This window comes from Cyprinodon variegatus, unplaced genomic scaffold (genome assembly GCF_000732505.1).
Source record: "Cyprinodon variegatus isolate N-32 unplaced genomic scaffold, C_variegatus-1.0 Scaffold652, whole genome shotgun sequence".
Taxonomy (NCBI): domain Eukaryota; kingdom Metazoa; phylum Chordata; class Actinopteri; order Cyprinodontiformes; family Cyprinodontidae; genus Cyprinodon; species Cyprinodon variegatus.
Window position 1 is genome coordinate 470393 of NW_015151105.1, and position 20942 is coordinate 491334.

Consider the following 20942-nt stretch of genomic DNA (forward strand, 5'->3'; position numbering starts at 1 on the left):
TTGTAATTATTTTTGTCAATACTGTCAATAGTGTCAATATTTGTATGTTGGTTTCATTAACTGCCATCAAATATAAAAAAAAAAATGTCAGCTAGTTTTACCTTCTATAATAATTTCTATTCAGCTACATTGGAGGATATTTGGACATAAATTAATTGTTAAACTTTATGGCATATTGACCTGATTTAAGTCTGGATTTGGACATTTCACAGAATTTCTGCCGTACTTCCTAAAAGCCTGTCAGCTTTTTTGCCACGTTGTGTTACTCACACCATCAATAGTTCCCGGAAAATTATTCTTTAAAAGCCTGGCAATCATCACGATGAGACATTTATTTGCTCTTTGAGAATTTTTGGCAGACTGCCAAATCCTAAGAAAGCGGCTCACTTCTCCATATTTTCTCTATTCTCTAAGTCTGTTTTTTTGGAGCTTAAAACCTTTAGAAATTGCCTTAAGACATTTTCCAACTTAATTAATGTCAGTGACTTGGTTTCTACTCTTTGACTTTTTTTTTGTTTGTACTTTTTCGCCCATGTCATGCTGCCAGACAGGCGTTATTTAAGGATTGGTGTGGCCAGCGGTGCCAGTTTTTGCTTGTTCTGGGTTCTGGCTAAGCTCCTTGTTCTGCTCTCCAACCAATCAGAGGGCAGAAGTTTGTCTCAGTTCTGGGGCATGATAAAATTCAATATGGTACAACATTGTGTCCAAAAAAAGTCTCCCTATTCTCAGCAGCATACAGTGGCTAATAACAACTGACAATGCATTGACGAATTATTTTTTTTTTTTTCTTTTTGAACATGTGCTCCATTTTTGTATGCTGCTCTGGTCAACTGCCCATTTATGCCAAAAACCAGGACTGGTGACCAGTGAAGTGAAACCCCTGAAAAAAAGAAAAGAAAAGAAAAAAAATGGCATTAATCATATTATTTTTAATGCAGCACCAGAACAGTTTAGATAGCTTAGTGTGCCTTTAAAAAATGGGAAAAATTTTTTTATATGTTCCACTTATGTCTTACTGAATCTGAAATTTGCTAAACGTAAAATATTTAAACCTCATAGCTAAGTAAAAACAAATTCTTAACTGCTTTTAACATTATTGATGCCCAAAGGTCATACTTACAATTAAAAGTCAACCTTTAAAAAAAACACCATTGACTTGAGGGTAATAAATCATTTTTATTTTAACATTTTTAAGTGTTAACACACAGAGTAAGGACTTGATTTAAAGCTACCCCACTATAAGCTATCCATATACCCCAATGAGTTTAATTTACTATATGTCTGGATATTTTTTATAGACAGAGCAGCATAAAAAATGGAGACAGGCCAGCTGACAGCTAGAGATTTTACAACAATACATATGTAATTGCTTTCACTGCTGCTAATGCTTTATCTGCACAGGACCCGTTGCAGCTGTGCCGTGCGCTGCTTTTTCCTCCCGTCCAACCCCCGTATTCCCTAAACTCCTGGAAAGCATATTAGCCTGACACTTTAGCGTGTGTGTCAACGTCCAAGGCGGCTGCTTTTGAATAGCTGAAAAGGCAGTGTCAGGTCATTAGCGTGGTCAGCGTGCCAGCTCCCCTTTAACTGCCAAACGTACTGACAGCTTTCTGCACCAGCTCACCCCGACACCCCATCACTTCTCAAAAAAGAAAGGAAAATTACACTCGCCTTTTGTGGTCTTCTATTTAAGGGGGGAAAAATGTAGGCGATGTGTATTTTTTGCGGCTCCAGCTTTAGGAAACAAACTTCGGGGCAACGCAAGTTCAAAATAACTGTCTTCTGTTCTTTCTTTCCTATTCCTCATCTTCCTCCATCTTTGTCCATCTAGAACCACGCTGTCACTCTGTCATTTACTCTCTCACAGGCCATCAGTCTCCCATATTCAGGGTTTCTCTGAAAAATGTTTTCAGCTGCAGTGATGGAGGGAATCTGTAGTCTATTTTTTTTCAGTCCCCTTGTCCTTACACTCAAGGCTTTCTAGGTGTTTTCAGACATGGAAGTGAGTCATTCGGCAGTTTCCTCCTTCGGGATACATTCATATTTCTTAAAGCCAAAAGATGTCCTTTTTCACTTAAATGCACCATGTAATGATGAGGGTTTATCTCATAGAAAGGCAAAGAAAATATTCTCTTTCATCTATTTTGAAAGTGATCATTAGATCATTTGCTTTAGCCACTGACTCCCATGTGTGTCTTTATACCATTTGCAGCATTATGGTTCCTCTGCAGCACAGCACATTAACTACACTCGGCCCCTAGGGACCAGCTTCGCTGCCTCTTGAGCTTCCCTACACAACCGATTCTCTCTCTCACAACTAATGAAAAACAAATGCCTCTTCAGGCGAAAGAGGAAGGCACACAGGGATGACTCACACTCCGTAGGCACGTCCACCAAATGAGTTGAATTATCTATTTATCTTTTTGGGCCAAATACAAGGACGCTACTTGTTGAGGCCAAGCTTTGTGTGAGGTGGAAGGAGAAGAAATAAACAAAATGAAAATGTAAAACATGACCATTTTAAATGTTTTAATTTAGTTTTCTATCTAATAAGTTTTCTATTTAATAAATTTGTAACAATCTTAGACTCTGAGAGGTTTCTTGTTCATCATAATGCTGTTTGTTCTCCTGTAGTCCCTAACAAACCTGTTAAGACTCCTTTTTACCTTTTATTCTCTTCTTTTATTAGCAAATTTTGAATATAAAGGGCCTAAACACACACAAGACTTAACATTTTTTAGTAAAAAAACAAAAAAATAATTTTCCTTCCGCTTACAGATAATGTTCTACTATGTGTTGGTCTACTAAGTACAATCACAATAAGAACATTAAATTGCAAATAAGTTCTGACAATATGTAGAAGAACTTTATTTTTACAAAATACTTTTAAAAAAGTGATATAACTTGTACTCAAAAAACATAATTTCAGTTGTAAAGAGAAAACATTCCTAACCCATGAGCGGTCTGCAGAGACGGCAGCAGCGATAGCAAGTATTTTAATCCGCCTGCAAACACAGGTCAAAAACAAACAGTAAAATCTTTACTTTGTTTTTTAACTTGTGTTTTTTTGCACATCATTGTAAGAATGCAGCAGCATGAATCTGAATGAAGAGACTTTCATTTCAGTGCCTCTTAATAAGCTCTTATGCTGTTCAGGTGCAACCTGTTAATCTAATGGGCCTAATTGTAGTCAGCAGCACTTCTCCGAAGTTGCCTGGCACCGATAACAGAGCTCTGAAAATGGACGCTTCTCTCATATTAGCAACAGTTGATCATGTGTGCTGTAGTGGCACTTTTCTCAGCCAAGAGATAAAGGTGGAACATTTCTCACATAAGTGCATTAATTTCTGATCAGGTGGAGAGCACAGGTGGGGTCTAGAGGCGAAACAGTTTGGAGCCTGCCTCAGGCTAAGTGCCAACCCTGCACCACTTCATATTCAATTATCCTACAAGTTTAATGGCTCTTTGTTACATGAGCAAACTTGGTGGAGAGTGTAACTTTTTGGTCCTTAATCAGCAAACTTCTAAAAGATATCTGTTCTTCTGTTGCTGGAGATCAGGTCTGTTGGAATCATTATGTTAGTCCAACTGCTCGATGCAGTATTAGTTTAACTTTTTAAATCAAACCCAGTATTTTATTTCATTATGAAGATAAAGTGACTTTTTTTTCCAAAGACTTAAGGAAGAAACATAATTTTGTTCTAAAGTTGCTTAAAAAGATATATTTCTCTTCTAATAGTTGTAATTAAATCGTATAAACATATAAGTATGTGCAAGGTTTATAAGGGAACATGTTCAGTTAGTGTTTGGAGACATAGCTGCAGTTATCTTTTGTTGCAAATCTTCTGCAAGATGATTAAGTTGTTTGGTTTTTGATGCTCAGATATACATTCTTACATCAAAGTAAACTTGGTTTAGACGCATTTCCACGTCCACAATTCAATGAAAGTTCTTTTCCAGCTATGTCCAGAATGCAAAAGTAAACCTGCATTGATGATTGTAATGTAGTATATGTTGCAGCTCTAATGTAAAAAAAAAAAAAAAAAAAAAAAAGGCTATGTACAACAGCCAAAGAAATATGGACTAATAAAATAATAGGTTCATTTCCAGGAAAATAAATAAAGAATATCTTATAGTTACATACATTTTCCATACAAGCTTTTACCAGCAGACCTCCCACCGTTTCTGATTGCAGTGCTGGGGTCGGCCGCACAGGCTGCTTCATTGTGATCGATGCCATGCTGGAACGTATCAAGCATGAGAAGACCGTGGACATCTACGGACATGTAACGCTCATGCGTGCCCAGCGCAACTACATGGTGCAGACAGAAGACCAGTACGTCTTCATACACGACGCGCTCCAGGAGGCCGTCAACTGTGGCACAACCGAAGTGCCCGCTAGAAACCTGTACGCCTACATCCAGAAACTGACCCAGATAGAGGGTGGAGAGAATGTCACTGGCATGGAACTCGAGTTTAAGGTACAGACTGAGAACACAACTGTAAAGTGTCCTTTAATCTCCATATTAGAATCCATTTTTATATCATATATTGGAGTTTACACACAGACCTCCAGACAGCCTGTGGTTTCCTTTTTATTTGATATAACCTCCTTACGTAATGAAATGACTGATGATAAACACCCTCCTTTTCTTTCCTCTTCCTTACTTCCTCTCTTTGGAGAAGCCATGGTTTTGGTTTGCATAAAAATCTCTGGGTTTTGGAGGGTTTTTACCTGATATGAAACATTTACAAATAGAAAAGGAGCAGCAGACTTAGAATTTATATTAATTATTCGAACCAGGTTTGGGTAGCAGTCTCCAATCCTTGATTAAACTGTTCTTTTCCTTGACTTGCTGTCTGTTGTGATAGTCTACAGTGAAATAATAATATATTAATCAGACCTACTGTACAAATAAGGCAGCTTTGCACATGCATACCTTGTCTTTTCCTTTATTTGGTTTTCTTTATAAAAAGTAATTTCTCAGTAAAAGTCATGTGAAAGCCTTCTTTACAAAAGAAAAACAGATTGCATCAATATCAATTTCAGTCATAACCAGTCCAATTGTATAGTACCTACAGTGCTGTACTAGTTTCGTGAGCTGGAGTACATGATAGTTCTTTGCATAAAATGCATTTAAGTCAAAATTGTAATAGATTACAGGAAAATTAATCACGCATAATTCTAATCGATAAAGGGTTTAATAACAATGGATCCAGTTGTTCATCATTGAAAGCAATTTGGTAATTGAAAAAAGTACCTACTTCCTTTTCATAAGAAGATAACCTCGAACAGACCTAGGCTCGGAGTGAGCAGCCTGTGATTTGAGAGAACAAAAAGAAGTTGAGAGAAAAAACACATTACAACTAATCTTTCTATGGCACAGAAAAGCAACAGGTACACAGTTAATCTTAGCAATATTTATTTTATAGCTTTTTCCAAGATAAAAAGAATGCTAAATAGCACTACACAGGATGAGGTTTCTGTACAATGAAATGGAGGGAGAACTTCAAGTTAACAGCAATTTGCCCAGGATAGAGGCAGTTATACATAAATGCACTTAGATATTATTTGCAATGGCAGCAGGAGATCCATCAGTATGTAAAGCAATGCATCATGCCTAAACACACAGAGGTACTGAATTTCTATTAAAAATGCAAAACAAAAAGATTTTCCTCTCTTGTTGTATACTTTTGATGTCCAACTTTGTTTTTCTCCAGAGAAGACAAGAGCTATCCATTGTTGCTCTTATTGGTGTCGCACTGATCCAGATCTGTTTCTTCTTACCATGCAGCGTTTAGCCAACACTAAAGCTCACACGTCACGATTCATCAGTGCCAATCTCCCGTGCAACAAGTTTAAAAACCGCCTTGTTAACATAATGCCATACGAGTCCACACGGGTCAGTCTTCAGCCCATCAGAGGGGTGGAAGGCTCAGACTACATTAATGCAAGCTTTATCGATGGGTACAGGTAAGCTTCAAGACTTTAAGGTTTGATTATAACTGGATTTTCTTTCTTTAAGTCATTTCACCCGGTTGCATCCAATTGTTTTTCCCCAGGCAACAGAAAGCTTATATTGCAACACAGGGGCCATTGGCAGAGACAACAGAAGATTTCTGGAGAATGCTGTGGGAGCACAACTCTACCATTGTAGTAATGCTGACCAAGCTCAGAGAAATGGGCAGGGTAATTGATACTTCCCTGCTCTAAACCCTTTGTTCCGACTTTGTTCTGTAACCGAAAATACAATACATCAAATATCCCATTCAACTCCTGTGAAGAGGAAAGTTGTGATTCACTGAGGTCTATTTTTCCAGGAAAAATGTCACCAGTACTGGCCAGCAGAGAGGTCAGCCAGATACCAGTACTTTGTGGTGGACCCCATGGCTGAGTATAACATGCCCCAGTATATCCTGAGAGAGTTCAAAGTGACTGATGCCAGGGTAAGCTGAGTGTTTTTTGCAAACGGAACATTGAGAATTTGAAAAACTACAAGTTTGGGTTGTAACCCATCCTTGACTCATGCAGAATCACTAAATCGCCTTAAGGTCAACTGGAGGATCATACCACTTTAATCAGCCTCATGTTTTTTAGGCTTTTGTAGCAACAGATTTTTAAAGACAGATGAGAGTTTAAGGCAGAGCAAATGATTGTCAAAGCATTGAGTAATTCAGTTACCTGATTTTAATTAGCACATGAGAAGGCTTAGAAAAACAAGGTTAAGGACTGTTTTTAATTAACCAGATCTGTTTGGATTAGTCATTACGTCAACAGATTGGCATTTTCTCAAATATTTGTTTACACCAGCTCGTGGCCTTAAGTGCATTGGAAGTGTAAAACCAAATTTGCACAAATCATGACACTTGTCAGAGTGTAATAAGAAAAAAACTCAAATGTAAGTGGTGCCGGCAGCATTGAGCTGCCACAGTTTTTAATTCCATCAAAGGCTCAGACGGATAAATGGTGCAGCCTCCCACTTTTGTGGAGCGTGTTACACTGTCTCGTCAATGGGATTGGTTTCCTTATCAAGGGTGGAGAGCAGCACTTAAGCAACGCACACCCTAAAAGTAAAAATTCTCCCCCTAAAACCTGTCAAAAGCCACACATCAAAGCAATCGGCATCTTTAGTATATTAAATACTTTTGGGTGAAATAATAAAAGGCATTCTTTGATGCTACCTATGGAACACATTTTCAGGACTAACAATTAGTATTTGAAAACCCCAACATGTTTTTCTGCTTGTGCCTGAAGCCTGAAAGTTTTTTTTTTTTCATACATACAGAATATTAAGAATGATTGTATAAATGTGTTTCCCCATCAAAATAAACATTTGAAAAATTGAAAACATGATTTTTGCTGACAAGCAAAAAAAAGTCCCTTTTATCATCCAATTATTTTAGGCTTCTTTACAGAGGTCAATAAGTACAGGCTTTCTATCTACTACTAACTTTGGATACCTTGAATAGATTGCGGATAGGATTTGATTCACTTTGGATATCCAGTCATAAAAATGTATTTTATGGATTACTAACAAATAAAACAGTTGAAGATGGGAAGTGGGTATAAGGCATTTGTTAAAAGAGAAAAAAAAATGAATATATGTATTTTTGTGCCAGATATAAGCAGTACCTTATGCAATGTTTGGTTTAATGCTTTTATACATTTAAAACCCAATACATGCTAAGACTAACTGTCCATAAAATTGTACCATTTTACTGATAGCATATAATAAATGTTTTCTCCCACCTGTTTAAAAGTTCACAGTGTTTTTAGAATTATTTCTAGATTTCTTAAAGGGGACAAATCGATTGTAATCATTTTTAACTGGCAGCTCCGATCAAGTATTTGGGAAAGGTGATGTTATTTGTTGTCAAACAAGACGATGTTTTTAAGGTCTTTAATTTAACTGTGAATAATTCAATTATTGCACAATATCTGTATGTGAACACAGTGCTATTTTTGAAACATCAACCTTCTTTTTTTATGTCCTGCCTCCAAAACATATTTTGACAAGGGTCTAATAAATATGACACTGAATTGAAGTAATCGGTGTGGGCAACTTTTCATAAAGCAAATGGAATTCTTCTTGGGTTAAGCTTATCCAATGTCTACCAATGACTAATTTCGTAACTGTTGTGAAAAATGATTAATAAAAAAGGACTGCATCTATCAAACCCCTTTTGTTAAAAGTTTCTGATAAATTATCACAATTTTAAGATTCTCAGTTTTATGACAAGATTACAGTTATGTAAATGTAGTGTACAAATCCCTTTATTGTCCCACAATGGGAAATTCATTCTCTGCATTTGACCTGTCCCCTTGGAGAGCAGTGGGCTGCCATTGTGTGGTGCCCACGGAGCAGTGCAGGGTTAAGGGTTTTGCTCAGGAACCCACAGTGGAGGCTGCGGGTATCGAATCGGGTACTTGCAACCTTCTCAGAGCACAAGCGCTCTAACCACTAGGCCAAAACTCCCCATAGCCTCCCCATAATACAGTTGTAAGGACCATTAAACATAATTTTACATGCCAGAGCGACATAGATGTCAATGTATTTAAATTTTCTTCCTAACTTTAAAGATTTTTTTTTAAGAATCAAGATAGTGTTGGAATCCGATTAAGTCAAACTACAAATAGGATTTTATTTCTATGATCAGCATTTATCATGGCCTGCTATTCAATTAACCTTTTTTTCCCCCATTTTAGGATGGACAGTCACGAACAGTAAGGCAGTTTCAGTTCACTGACTGGCCAGAACAAGGAGTGCCAAAATCAGGAGAGGGTTTCATCGATTTCATCGGCCAAGTACATAAAACAAAAGAGCAGTTCGGCCAAGATGGTCCTATCTCAGTCCACTGTAGGTAAGTGATTAAGCAACATGACCAAACACACCGGACAGCCTTTGGTTTTAATCATCCAAATTCATGTAGTGAAACACAATATAACTGTCTTTTCTCTGTTCATCTGATTTGAAAAGCGCCGGAGTTGGTAGAACCGGAGTTTTCATTACCCTCAGCATTGTCTTGGAACGGATGAGATACGAGGGTGTAGTAGACATCTTTCAGACGGTGAAAATGCTACGGACACAAAGACCAGCCATGGTACAAACTGAGGTGAGTCTCCTGAAAGAATAAGAGAGATGTGATTTTTTCTGAAAAGAGAAAAATCTTAAATGATTTTCAAATAATTTAACAGATAGACAAATATTTGGTGTGCATTTCCTCTTTTCTCCCAGTTCTACAAAGTTAGTACTTTGCAGAATTGCGTGTTATTGCTGTTAGAGCTGTAAGTCCTTCAGTACATAGCCTGTTTCATGCTGAAATTAACGGGTTAACGCAGGGCTTCAAACACGGGTTGATCCACTAACAATCGCAAAGAAAATCTGGAAAGTAAACAATGTAGAACAACATGGAAGGAAGCCAAGGCATAGTAAGAGTTCTTTATTGTTTGGCCCTTTTTTCTGTCTGAATCCCTCTTATTTGTGCTGTGCAATGTTTATCAAGTGTAAACAAAGCTGTTTTGGCTCGTTAGATCAGACGTGACTGGCACTGTGTGTTGGTGTCCTTGCGTTGCTCTCAATGGTATCACGTAAATTAGCGGGTCAACCCAGGTCTGATGTTCCCACTGTATGCCGTCAGTGAGCTGTTCCCGCTGCCACTAAAAGCCGATTGTTCCCAGGTTTAAACAGGTTTTTGGGGGCCAGTGGAAAAGGGCAATATGTTTCTACCAGCTTTCCACAATATGTTACCAGATTTCCACATCTAGAAACAGACATTTCTGCAACAAAAAAAAATTCAACATACAATAGCCTACGTTCTGTCCAAAAGGATCTACCCTAATGAGGAACAAGGAGAGGATATTTCTCCAGGTCTATTTCTTCAGTCTTGTGAGAATACCTCAACTTAATAAAATTTAACATTGGTCAATTTTAGCACTTGAATATGCTTTGAACAAAACTATCCAATTGTGACCTTAGCTGTTAAGAGTCATGGTCCTACTGGAAGGTGGGCTTCCACCACACCACCACCACGCTGTTTGCAGTTTCTAACATATTTTCTTCTATAATCTCCATTTATTTAGCTTCAGTTTTTAGGGTTTTTATCAGGTCCAAACAACTTCCTTGACATGGTGAACAAAAGCAACCCAACAGTATGCTTCTGCCACTAATATATTTCAGGGTAGAGATTTTTCCGAAAGATTTCTGGAACTTTTTTGGGATGCAATTTTGCATGTTGGCCAAAAAGTCCCTCATCTGCCTGGAATACCCTCTCCAAAGTTTTGGGCGTGTCCCCTTCATTGTTTATAACAAGCTTTAAAATTAGACCTCATTCTGACTGTTAGCTGAACTTCAGCAATTTAACTGAAAGGTTAAAGTTTGTATGCAGTGCTAAAAATTGTCACGTAAACAACAGATCTTCCCACCACTTTTTTCCTGCCCTGTTATGAAAGGTGGAGGCCATTATGTTAGTATTATTTCCATACTGATGAATAAAACTCTTTTTGTGAGAAGTTCAAAGTAAAGATTTTTTTTTAAATGCTCTTTTGCTGCTTTTCATTTAATTCAGAGTTTAAAAAGGTGCTGAATTCAAATGCACATCAATCTTGTCAGATTTTTGGTTTTGGTTTTGCTTCCACTCTAAAATTATGTGTTCTTTGTGTTGTTCAGTCACATAAAATCAACCCCAAAAATGCAGTTAATTTGGTGGATCTTTACTATTTAAAGTTAAATGGACTTCTGACTTTAAGTAGATATACATTTTTTTTCTGAACAGGGAAAAAAATAATTAAACATAAAGAACAAGTAGTATGAAAATACATGCACTGGGAATCCCTTTACAAAGCACTGCAGGGTATTGCATTAGAGTGTGGGTGACTCAAAAAAGAAAAAAAGAGCTTTTGCATACATTATTTCAATGAAGGTAGTTGAAATGGCTGAACGGATTTTCAGGAATCCTAACTCAAACAAATTAACTTAAGCAAGTCTCTGTTTCAGGCCATGACTCATTTGGTAGGTGAAAAAAAAAATCTACAGTAGCTTTGTGTGCTCTATGCTGCACTGATTTCATAATTTCAGCAATGGCAGCCAGCTATAGGTAAATCTTTTTAGGATTGAAAGAAAAGTCAGATAGCTTGATATTAACCAGGATGGGCATAATGAATGATATAGAATGATTCTGTCTCAAAGACACTAAAATTTTCTCTCTTTTCAGGATCAATACCAATTCTGCTACAGAGCCGGGTTGGAGTATTTGGGAAGCTTTGATCACTATGCAACGTAAAACACCCAGTATTGGAGGACAAAAGTGGAGGGCCCTTTGGGAGGAAGAAGAACCCAAGTGAGCCTCTCTTCTGAGCCATAAATTCCTGCTTGAGAAAGTACTCCTTAACTTCTTGCTAACAGTTCATTTAAGTGTTGGATGTGAGACATGACTTGTCAAAAAAATAAGAAAAAGATGATTCCCGGAGGACCAAGTAATTCAACCCAACAAACCCAAATAAAAAAAACCTTGCCTTGAAACAGAAGCGTGATTGGGGAATCCTGACTGTTTTAGCATCATAAGGATTACCTCTTCTTTTTGTGCTTCAAGGATTCATTTTGGAGCTCATAAAAACCGAATGAACCCAACATGAGAAAAAAGTGACAAAACAGTAATGACGTCATGAGAAAGGCATCAGTGAATACAACCCATAGCGAGAGACAACGGAGGCACACCAAAATAAGGGAGGAGGCAACTCAATGCACATTGTACAAAAGGAGGGAAAAAATTAAGAAAAAACATCAAATCTGTTTGACGATTCAGTCCACACATCACATCAAGAAGACGATGCTTGGTCCACAGGAGCAGGACAGACTTCAAGTAATAATAAATAAACAAATAAATCCCCCCTTTATCCTGTTGCAATGTAATTCGTTTCAGTTTGGGGTAGAGGGTAAAGTTGAAATACAAAAGTATTGATTTAGTTTTTTAATTTTAAGTTGATGTGCTTTTATGGATTTTTTTTTTTTCTTTAAAAGAGAAAAAAATGTTAGATTTTTTTTTTTTTTAAGCTGTAGAACTGTTCTAATGTATGTGCTGTTTTTACAGAGAATCCACTTGCTCATATTCATGCACTTCAAAGTTCACCATCCACAATGAAACTTCTCAAGAGTTTTTGTTTAATTTTTTTGTAGAATTTTTCATATTTTTATTTTAGTCGTCTACCATCACTTACATGGTAACCTGATTACTTCCATTAGATTAATGGGCATATATCATCATTTCTTACAATTCTACTCTTTCATTTGTGTTTAGGGTTGAAGCTTAAGATAGTTAAATTAAAAACTTTTCTTAATCATTGGAAAATAAGATGGAAAAAAACATTGTACAATACCAAACAATAAATACAAGTCACGTTTGGAACTCTGGCATAAAGTACCTTTAACAAAGTACAAATGTAGGAAATACAAAATTTTAAATATGAAATCTCTATTCTGAGAGCTGTTGCTTGGAACCTAAACAATCTGGTACCCAACCCAGAGATTTGAAAGCTTTCCATGGTGATAAACAGTGGTGAATTAGAGGCAGCACCAGAAAAGTGGGCCCCCTCTGAAAAAACAAACAAAAAACTAAAGATATGGCATTAGCAATCACATTTCTACAAGCAGCTATAAAACAGCATTTTTTATACAATCTAGCAGCACAGAGTTGGGCTCACTTTTATTACTTAATCCTAATTACAGTACTTTGTTCAGACATCATTCTGAGAACACAGAAAACATGCTACTGAAGAGCATCTGTTTTTTTCCTCAACATCTTTGTATATTATTTAACTTCCTGTCAATCAGACCTGTCCGTCTTTCAGCAGCTAAAGTCATACAATCTGGCTCAGACGTAAAGAAATTTAGATTTATTTTAGCTAAAGATGCTGAAAGATAATTTGGAGAGAGTACTTTTATTTTATTCAACATTATTATACACCTTGAAAGTAAAAAAACAAAGATCAAAAGCAAAATATCTTACCTGATCAATCTTAAAGTCCTGAATAATAGCTGTGGTGACCACAGAGGTCTGGCTGTTGATTCCCTTCTATCAATTGTAGTGGTAGCATGAACTTACAAATGCATGTCATCATCCATATATGGTAGTGCCTTTCTTTTTTTTAGTGGGTGTGATTCAAAAGGTTCCTTTGTTTCAGACGAGTGTATTTTTAGATTCTTAAGAGGGATGATTGTTTTCTTTTTTGAAAAATTTCAGTTTTTCTTTTTTTTTACTCTAGTAAATGATGATATATGCCCTTTAACCAGGGCCTCGTGGAATCAACAGGGGTGAGCAAAGTATGAAGTTGCTGCTACAGATTATCTTAGTTCTTCCATGTTACAATGAGAAGAGAAAACTTGATGAATTGGGTATAGATATATAACTACATACTGTCAAATATGTGAAATATGTATATCAAAGTATAGATATAACATTATATATAAAGCATAAAGTTTAAAAGTCTATAAAGTATAGTTTGTGTTGGAAAGCTTTTGAGCGGGGAGTTGTGTGCCATGGGGAAAACTGAGATTTTTCACTGGAATGCACATCAGTAACATTAAAACTGTATTCTGATTCAGTGCATCTTTTCTTGTGCAATAAACGTGTTTTTAAATTTAGATGATTTTTTTTTCCTTTCAGTATGTGGAGATGTCATTAACTCATGGCTTTATTGCCCTGCCAAACCCCCCCCCCACAGCCAGCGGATAGTTAGTGTTGGAGTGTATGTTTAACTGTCAGTATGTGATTAGAGGCAATCACACTTTCATTGCCAAAACAAAGAGAAGGTATACAGTTACTGCATTTGTGATATATATACACATAATAAAAAAATATATTTTTTTTCTTTTTACATCTAGAGTGCCTTATATTTATGCCTGTTTTTATGTTTTGATTTACCACTCATGTATCCTTTGATTAACCTAGGCATTTAGTGGAGATTGAAATGTAAATTTCTTTACCGTTAGTTTTCATTTGTCACATAATGAACACACATATATAAAATATTTAAGGGTCATAGTTTTCCTTTCGGCTAAAGAAATTTGAACTTTAAAAGTTTGAATGGTAACAAGCAGCTAAAATTAACTCTGTCTTTATATATATTTATACATATATATACATATACACGCGCAGCTGGGGGAAGCAACATGTTTCATTTGCAAACATGACAACATTTGAGAAAGAAGGGTTTATCTTCAAGCCCTACAAAAAAAATTTAGTATTTGTTTTTTGTTTTTTTCTGTCGTTTGTCTTCATACATTAAACCTCAAATAGCAGATTTAGAGACAAAATGTCCCTTCTGTTGACCTGACAATCTTTATCAGTGTGCTATTTTCTTTGACTGCTAAAGTTAAAGAAAAGGTTCTTAAGCTTGTTTAAACAGCATTCCTATTTCCTCTTTAATGCTCTTGTGGGATGGCAGATTTACCACCAAATCGTCAAAAGCGGAAAGAACTAGCTCTATCACTGGGTAGCTGGTGCTATGGAGTCCAGTTCCTTTTAGGTCTAGAAGAAAAAAATAGTTTTGTCTTCTTGTTTTTCTTTGACCTGGGAGAGAAGTTACCAAATCTGTCTAAGGCAAAACTAACAAAACACTGAGCTTAAAATAAAACAAAAGTTGGTGAGCTTATTGTCTCTCACCTTTTCTTTTTTCAATGCCACCAGTCACATGGTGAATGTAGGGTAAAATACAACAGATAATTACTTTCAGCTGAATTTATGAAGACTTTAATCATTTTTGTAGTCAGCTCAAGTTCCTACATATTATTTCAAAATTAATTCTTAAACTCCAGTCTCTGTTCATTTTGCCCGCTAGCAACAACTTTTTGCAGAAAACTGAAAAAAACCCATCTGCTTTGGATTGTTTGGTGGGATATGAAAATTTCCACTCACCTCTGGGATATTTCATACTCGCTTCAACTGCTAGTAATATAGAAGAATTCCCCTATAACCTCTTCATAGGTTCCTTTATAGAAAAGTGGATTTATGATCTAGAAAAAAAAAAGTGAGGTTATGACATTGAATGCAGCTTGCTCAAAATTATTACAAAATGAATCAGGGCTATTTTCTAATCAAAGATTTGACAGCAGAGAAAAGGGCAATGGAACCGCAGTCATGGAAAAAGGGATGCAATTTAACCACTTTAGCCATTGTTTCCCAAAGTAAAGTTATGCCTTGAATTTTAAATTATTTAATTCCATTACTCATAAAAAGAACGAATAAGATTTAAAAATAAGTAAAAATAAAAGCATAATTAACAAAAATATTCACATGCTATTGCTAAAAGCAGTGGGATTTCTTTAGCATTAAACAATGCCACCTCCTTCCTCCATGAGTTTTAAAATTTCAGCCAATGAGAACATACTAGTGTAGCCATTAAAGGGCGGTCAGAATATCGAAATAGAGAAGGTGAAAACCCAGCGATACATCCTTTGAAGTGGGGTAAAGGTTGACTCGGAGAGGCAGCATTTATAATCATCTATCAGAGTTCCTAAATGTCAGTTACTGTTGGAAAAAGCGTCAGCTAAGAGCGCATTGTTTAAAACACTGTTCACAAATTAAGCTATTGATATTGGAATCCATTTTCTGGGCAGAGTGAGACTAATCCAGTAATCTTTGCTCACTCTGATCATTTACAGAAATTAAGGGCATCAAACATTTACTGCAAGAGCAGCCAAATCAGGATAGGGGTATATACAGGATGCTTGAAAAGGTCAAACTTTTAGTCAACATGAAGTTAGCATGGTAGAAGCTGAAAATGAATCACTCCGCTCTATGCTTTATCTCCCATATTTGATTATAAATGCTTGTTTTTGGGACGTCTGAGGAGCTGGTTATCCACATGTTGAAAAAGTATTTTTTTTTGTAGGTTAAGAAACAGTCTACCACCAGCTTTAAAACTGTTTCGATGGAGAGAAAAATAAACACCTTATCTAATGGCTCTATGGATGTGCATTCCAGGTGCTTTCTTTCCCCTTGTTTACTGAAGCAGCTATACGTTTTTTATTTAACCCTTTTGTCCTGATTTTTTTTTTTTTAATTAACAATAGTCTCAGAACATGTTCATTTTTCCTCATCTGATTTCTGTTATGAGTTTTTCATATGCACAGTGAAGAACTGTAGAGTGGCCAATGTCTGGCCAAGTAGGAAAGACTTGCACTTTCTCTTACCTTTGTACTATGCACTGCCCTATTGATTCTGAACCCAATAATATATTACTTGAACCCATCTCTTAAAAGAAAAACTCCTCAGACATTCACTTTGTGTGTATGTAAATAACACTGAAAGAGTACCAACCCATGGAAAAGACACAAAAAAAAAGAATTTGTGGCAAAAAAAAGAGCATTGGCTCTGTTGCCACCCTGGTTTACTCCAGCAGATGACTTCAGACAAATATGTCCCCCAACCATCTGTTCTTGTGGCTTTGCCATCCGAGCTTGGAGTGTCATTAACAGAAATAAACGTTGTGTTCTCTGCTCTCTCTATCTATCTCTCGTCTGGATGCATAGACTGATAACTAAACAACGAAATTGTAAAAAGAAAAAAATATGGCTTGTTAAAAGATTATACGATTACCTCTGATTAGTTGTAAGCGTAAACTGTTTCTTTTTCTGAATGAAAGAAGTGCTTTTTATTTTCCTACTTAGGTTACATTGGTGGAGAAAGAAATCTGTAAGAAAACCAGTTCTTTGCTGACACGAGTTCCATTTGTTATAAATGAATTCTATTAAAAAATGTCAGTGTTATGCATCAGTGTTTCACTTGTTTCCCTCTATTTCACTTTGCCTACAAAAAAAAGAGAGAAAAGACTGATGAAGCCATTTTACCCCCTGCTGGTCTGGGTCCAACACATTAACCACAGTCCTCTGGTGAAATGGGGGAAAATTGAGTCTCACCACACTTAAACAGATTTCCATTGCTCTGGTTTTTCTGTTACTGATGTAACCCACAATGAATCATCACAGGAACATCTGACAAATGAAATGATATGTTTTTTTCTCAATTTGTTATGCTTTTTTTTTTTTTTCATCAAATCAATCCCTAGTTATAAACTTTGTTCTGGTTGCCTTAGAAAGCTTCGTTAAACCAGATGGATGTGTAAAATAATAATTCAGCTTCCTTCGCAGACATGCACCCTTTTGCCCATCACTCTTCCTCCCTCCTCCACTGTTCCTTGTCTTTTTCTGTTGTTTGCAAATTTTTGTTGTAACATTTCATCAATTTTTTTTTCTTGCTTCCTTCTGCCTTTGGTTTTTCCTGGAGTCCTCCATTGTGTCATTGGCTTTTCTTTTTATGTCATTTGATTATCTTCTGGTTTATCCTCCCTCCTGTTTCATTCCATTTATGCCATTTTTTTGTTTCTGTGCTTTTCAATCCGTCTTTTTTGTTCTTCCATCTATTCTTTAGTTATTCTTTCCCCTATTAGGATCTTAATTCTTTCCCTTGTCCTCCCCTTTCATTCAGTTATTCATCCCTTCTTACAGTTTTTCCATCTCTCTTCTATTTTTAATCTTCCATCTTTTATTTGTTCAATCTATCCTTTAGTTTTTTTTTATTCTCTTCTTCTTTTGGTCATTTTTCTTTTTTCTAGATTCTCTGTATTTAATGACAGAACAGTTTGGACATATGTCCATTAATTCGTCACCTTCTGTAATTTTGAAAATATAAACAACAGGACTAGGAACTTTTTTTATCTTAAATCTTGATGACTGGAATTTCGACTTGAAAATTATTTTGAAAAAGCAAGAAATTCTGCACATTTTTCAGCGAAAAACTTATATTGCATCAATGCAATAAAATAAAAAATAACCATGATTTGAATGTTAAAGCAGTAGTGTGTTTAGATTGGACCCAAGTATTACCTTAGTTGGTGTTCAACTGTGTCAGACCATTACCCCTCTGTTCACCATAATGACTCCATAGTGATAAACAGTATTAAATGAGACATTATTAATTAAACCATTGTAAAATCCTCTGATAACTCTGATAACATATCTCTTTACTTTCTTGTGTGCGTATTATTTTGACCATTACAAGTTGCGGGCAAACAGTATGGATAGAAAGGACACGACTAAGCTTTAAAGGAAAATTGGACAATGAAAGAAGGGAATAGAGAATGGTTAACAAAAAAACACAAAAGAGGTAAAAAAAAATAAATTAAAAATAAAAAAAAAAAAGGAAAAGGGGGGCAAGCCTTACAATTACAGGGTGATATCAAGTGACAGTGATGCAACATGATCTTGAAAAGGCATTCAGATTTTAAAAAATCTATTATCAAATCCTCCCAGAAAATGTTTTATTTTACCAGTTTCATAAGGGTGTGGTCTTCTTATCCACTGGGAATGGGTGGGTGCATGAGGACCCTTCAAAAGAATGATAATTCCTCTTTTTTTGCAATGTAAGGAAAGCTTTAAGATCAACCAATGTGGGATGGCCAAGGATGTATGTCAAGGAGAATCCCAAACATGGCAGTCTGGGAGACTCGACTCGACAAGATCGACAGCAGTGAGTCAAACACCGAACATGAAAAGGAAGGAAAAGTCAGAAACACGTGAGAGAGATTAGCTGGGCCTATATTACATCTTGCACAGTTAGTCAGTACCAGGGAAGACCCGGGTCAGACTATTACTGGAGCAATGAATTCTATGCACCAGTATCCACTGGAGGATACAAGGTGTGGCACATATTGAGAGGGTATGAATTCGAACGAGAATATGCTGCCATTGTTCATCATTGATTTAACTTGAAGTTCAACAGAACAGACCATAGAGGGGTAGTCGGATCTTGTTGAAAAACTGAAAATATAATTTTTTTTTATACTAAGTTCTTTGATGAAGGTTATATTTCCAAAATTCTATCAATCACACTGCTTGGGATACTGGGGAAACTACCAAAGTGCATGTAAATAAAGTTATAGCCTGAAAATTATCTGAAAGACACGAGTGTAAGGCATTCTAAACATAACATAATTGAGCAAATGAGTAAAATGAAGTCTCCTCAGTCTGCAGTAAACCAGGTTTATCATCATCAGTGATACACCTAAATAACACTGAGCAGATATTTGCAGATCAGTAATAGTATTAAACATTTTTTTGGGAGTTTTTTTTTTTTTTTTGCTTCAAAAAATGCAAGAGCTGCCAAGTCACTGAAAGAAGCATTTTGGGATAAAGACTAGACTGCATTGAAAAAGATACAGAAATTTGAGGAGCACATTCATTTAAAGCTACTCATTTTATCTGAATAGTATAGCAGCGAGGGCCAGCGGCAGATATCCTGCCTAAGTTGTTGAAGAAAAGGTTAAAATTAGACTTAAAAGCTTAGAAAAATCCTTAATTACATGAATTCTCTACTATTTGAAAGTTTCCAATCCCATATTTAAAGGGACAACAAGATGGTAAACCGCAGCAGAGGGGTGAATGGAATAAGCTCACTTTTATCAAAATTAAGTTTAGAACCGAAATTTTGCTTCAGGAAGGATAGAACTGTGTGTATGAAGTTAGCTGGGTCATCAACATTATTTTCCTCTTATTTTGCATCCTTCTGAAATATTGAAATAAAAGCCTATTTGATAACGGTATACGGTCAAGGAAACACATTTTAAAGGCTAAAAGGGAACATTTCATAAGTGGAAAATTCTAAATTTATAAGCTGTTCAAAAATCAAACTTTTATACAAAGTGTACCAGCATCAGAAGGTAAAAGACAGTTGATTAACGATTTACAATTCTGAGCTCAGCCTGAGGGTCAGCAAGGTGTGTGTGTTAGTGCAGCGCTGGTCTCCTCAGGTACTGGTTTTAAATTTCTAGAAGTTCCTTCCTTTAGATGTGAATAAAGCAAGGAACTATCCTTTAATGTCAGCTATACCCATCTTTTGTATGATTCATTTAAGATTAATCGACAGTTGTGAGCATTTGGGAAGCAGATCCAGATCAACTGGTAATAGCTGCAGGACAAAATCTGTTGGTCATTGATAATATCATTTAGTTAGACATTAGTCTTAATTGTGTACTTAATTCGTTATATTGTCACTTTATAACAGCTCCTTTTTCATCACCATGTTTGATGATACACTGTACATGGTTCAAACTTTCAGAAATCTGCACTTTTTGCAGAAGAAATAAAAATGTCTAAAAATAGGTCTGTTGTTATACTGTATGGCAACTTGTGTGACACATCCACCTTTCTCTAACGGTTCTCAGGTTCTGAACACATATAAACAACAGCAGGACATGTTCTGGAGCTGTCAGCAGTTTTACACAGATTATTTAAAACAAGCAGTATGATATTTAAAAGTAAATGAATTACCTTTCAAGTGAGGATTTCTACAGATTTTACTGGCCAAATATTCTTTTCCTCCATTTGTAGTTCTTAAAGTTGACTAAAATTTCTTTAGTTCCTGGCTTGGTAAAGGGCCAACACACCCACAGAAATATCTGTGTTTCCCAGCCACATCAATAAGTTGATTTTGTCATGAGTTAACCTATAACCAGCAAATAAATAATAGTTCATGATAAATTAATGTTTTTTAATCCAAAAAGGTAATATTTTATCATACACATGCCTAGAGTAAGTTGAATTGGGATTGCATTAAAAACTTAGATATAGGACCTTTAAATAGAACAACACACCTGGAACATGACTATTTGGCCAATAATATCCTGCTATTGCTTTCCCGCTCCTTATCTTATCACCTTACCTTGTTTTCTTTAAAAAACAAGGTAAGGTGAAGACTCTGCGGTACATCTACTCCTTATGGACAAAAGACATTCTTTTGAGGACCAGAATTTTCACATTTTGGAAAAAGAAGACATGTGGTTTGAAAAGGATGTGAAGGAAGCCATCTATTTTAAGAAAGAAAAAAACAACCTTAACCAGAGGGGGTAGACTCAGATTTCAGTTTTCAAAGACCTACAATGCAGCCATAGA

At 36.1% G+C, this 20942-nt stretch overlaps 1 protein-coding gene across 41 annotated transcripts in view; it reads left to right on the forward strand.

The window, feature by feature from the left end:
• Positions 1 to 15406, forward strand: part of ptprd (protein tyrosine phosphatase, receptor type D) — a 420350-nt gene extending 404944 nt beyond the window's left edge. For all 41 annotated transcript variants that reach the window (XM_015393658.1, XM_015393659.1, XM_015393660.1 and 38 more), the window contains 7 exons: positions 4196 to 4481; positions 5796 to 5974; positions 6064 to 6190; positions 6322 to 6447; positions 8708 to 8862; positions 8979 to 9114; positions 11212 to 15406. In XM_015393658.1, the coding sequence (XP_015249144.1) occupies positions 4196 to 4481; positions 5796 to 5974; positions 6064 to 6190; positions 6322 to 6447; positions 8708 to 8862; positions 8979 to 9114; positions 11212 to 11280 (1078 nt within the window). In that variant the 3' untranslated portion in view covers positions 11281 to 15406. The remainder of the gene's footprint in view (positions 1 to 4195; positions 4482 to 5795; positions 5975 to 6063; positions 6191 to 6321; positions 6448 to 8707; positions 8863 to 8978; positions 9115 to 11211) is intronic.
• Positions 15407 to 20942: the final 5536 nt, after the last annotated feature.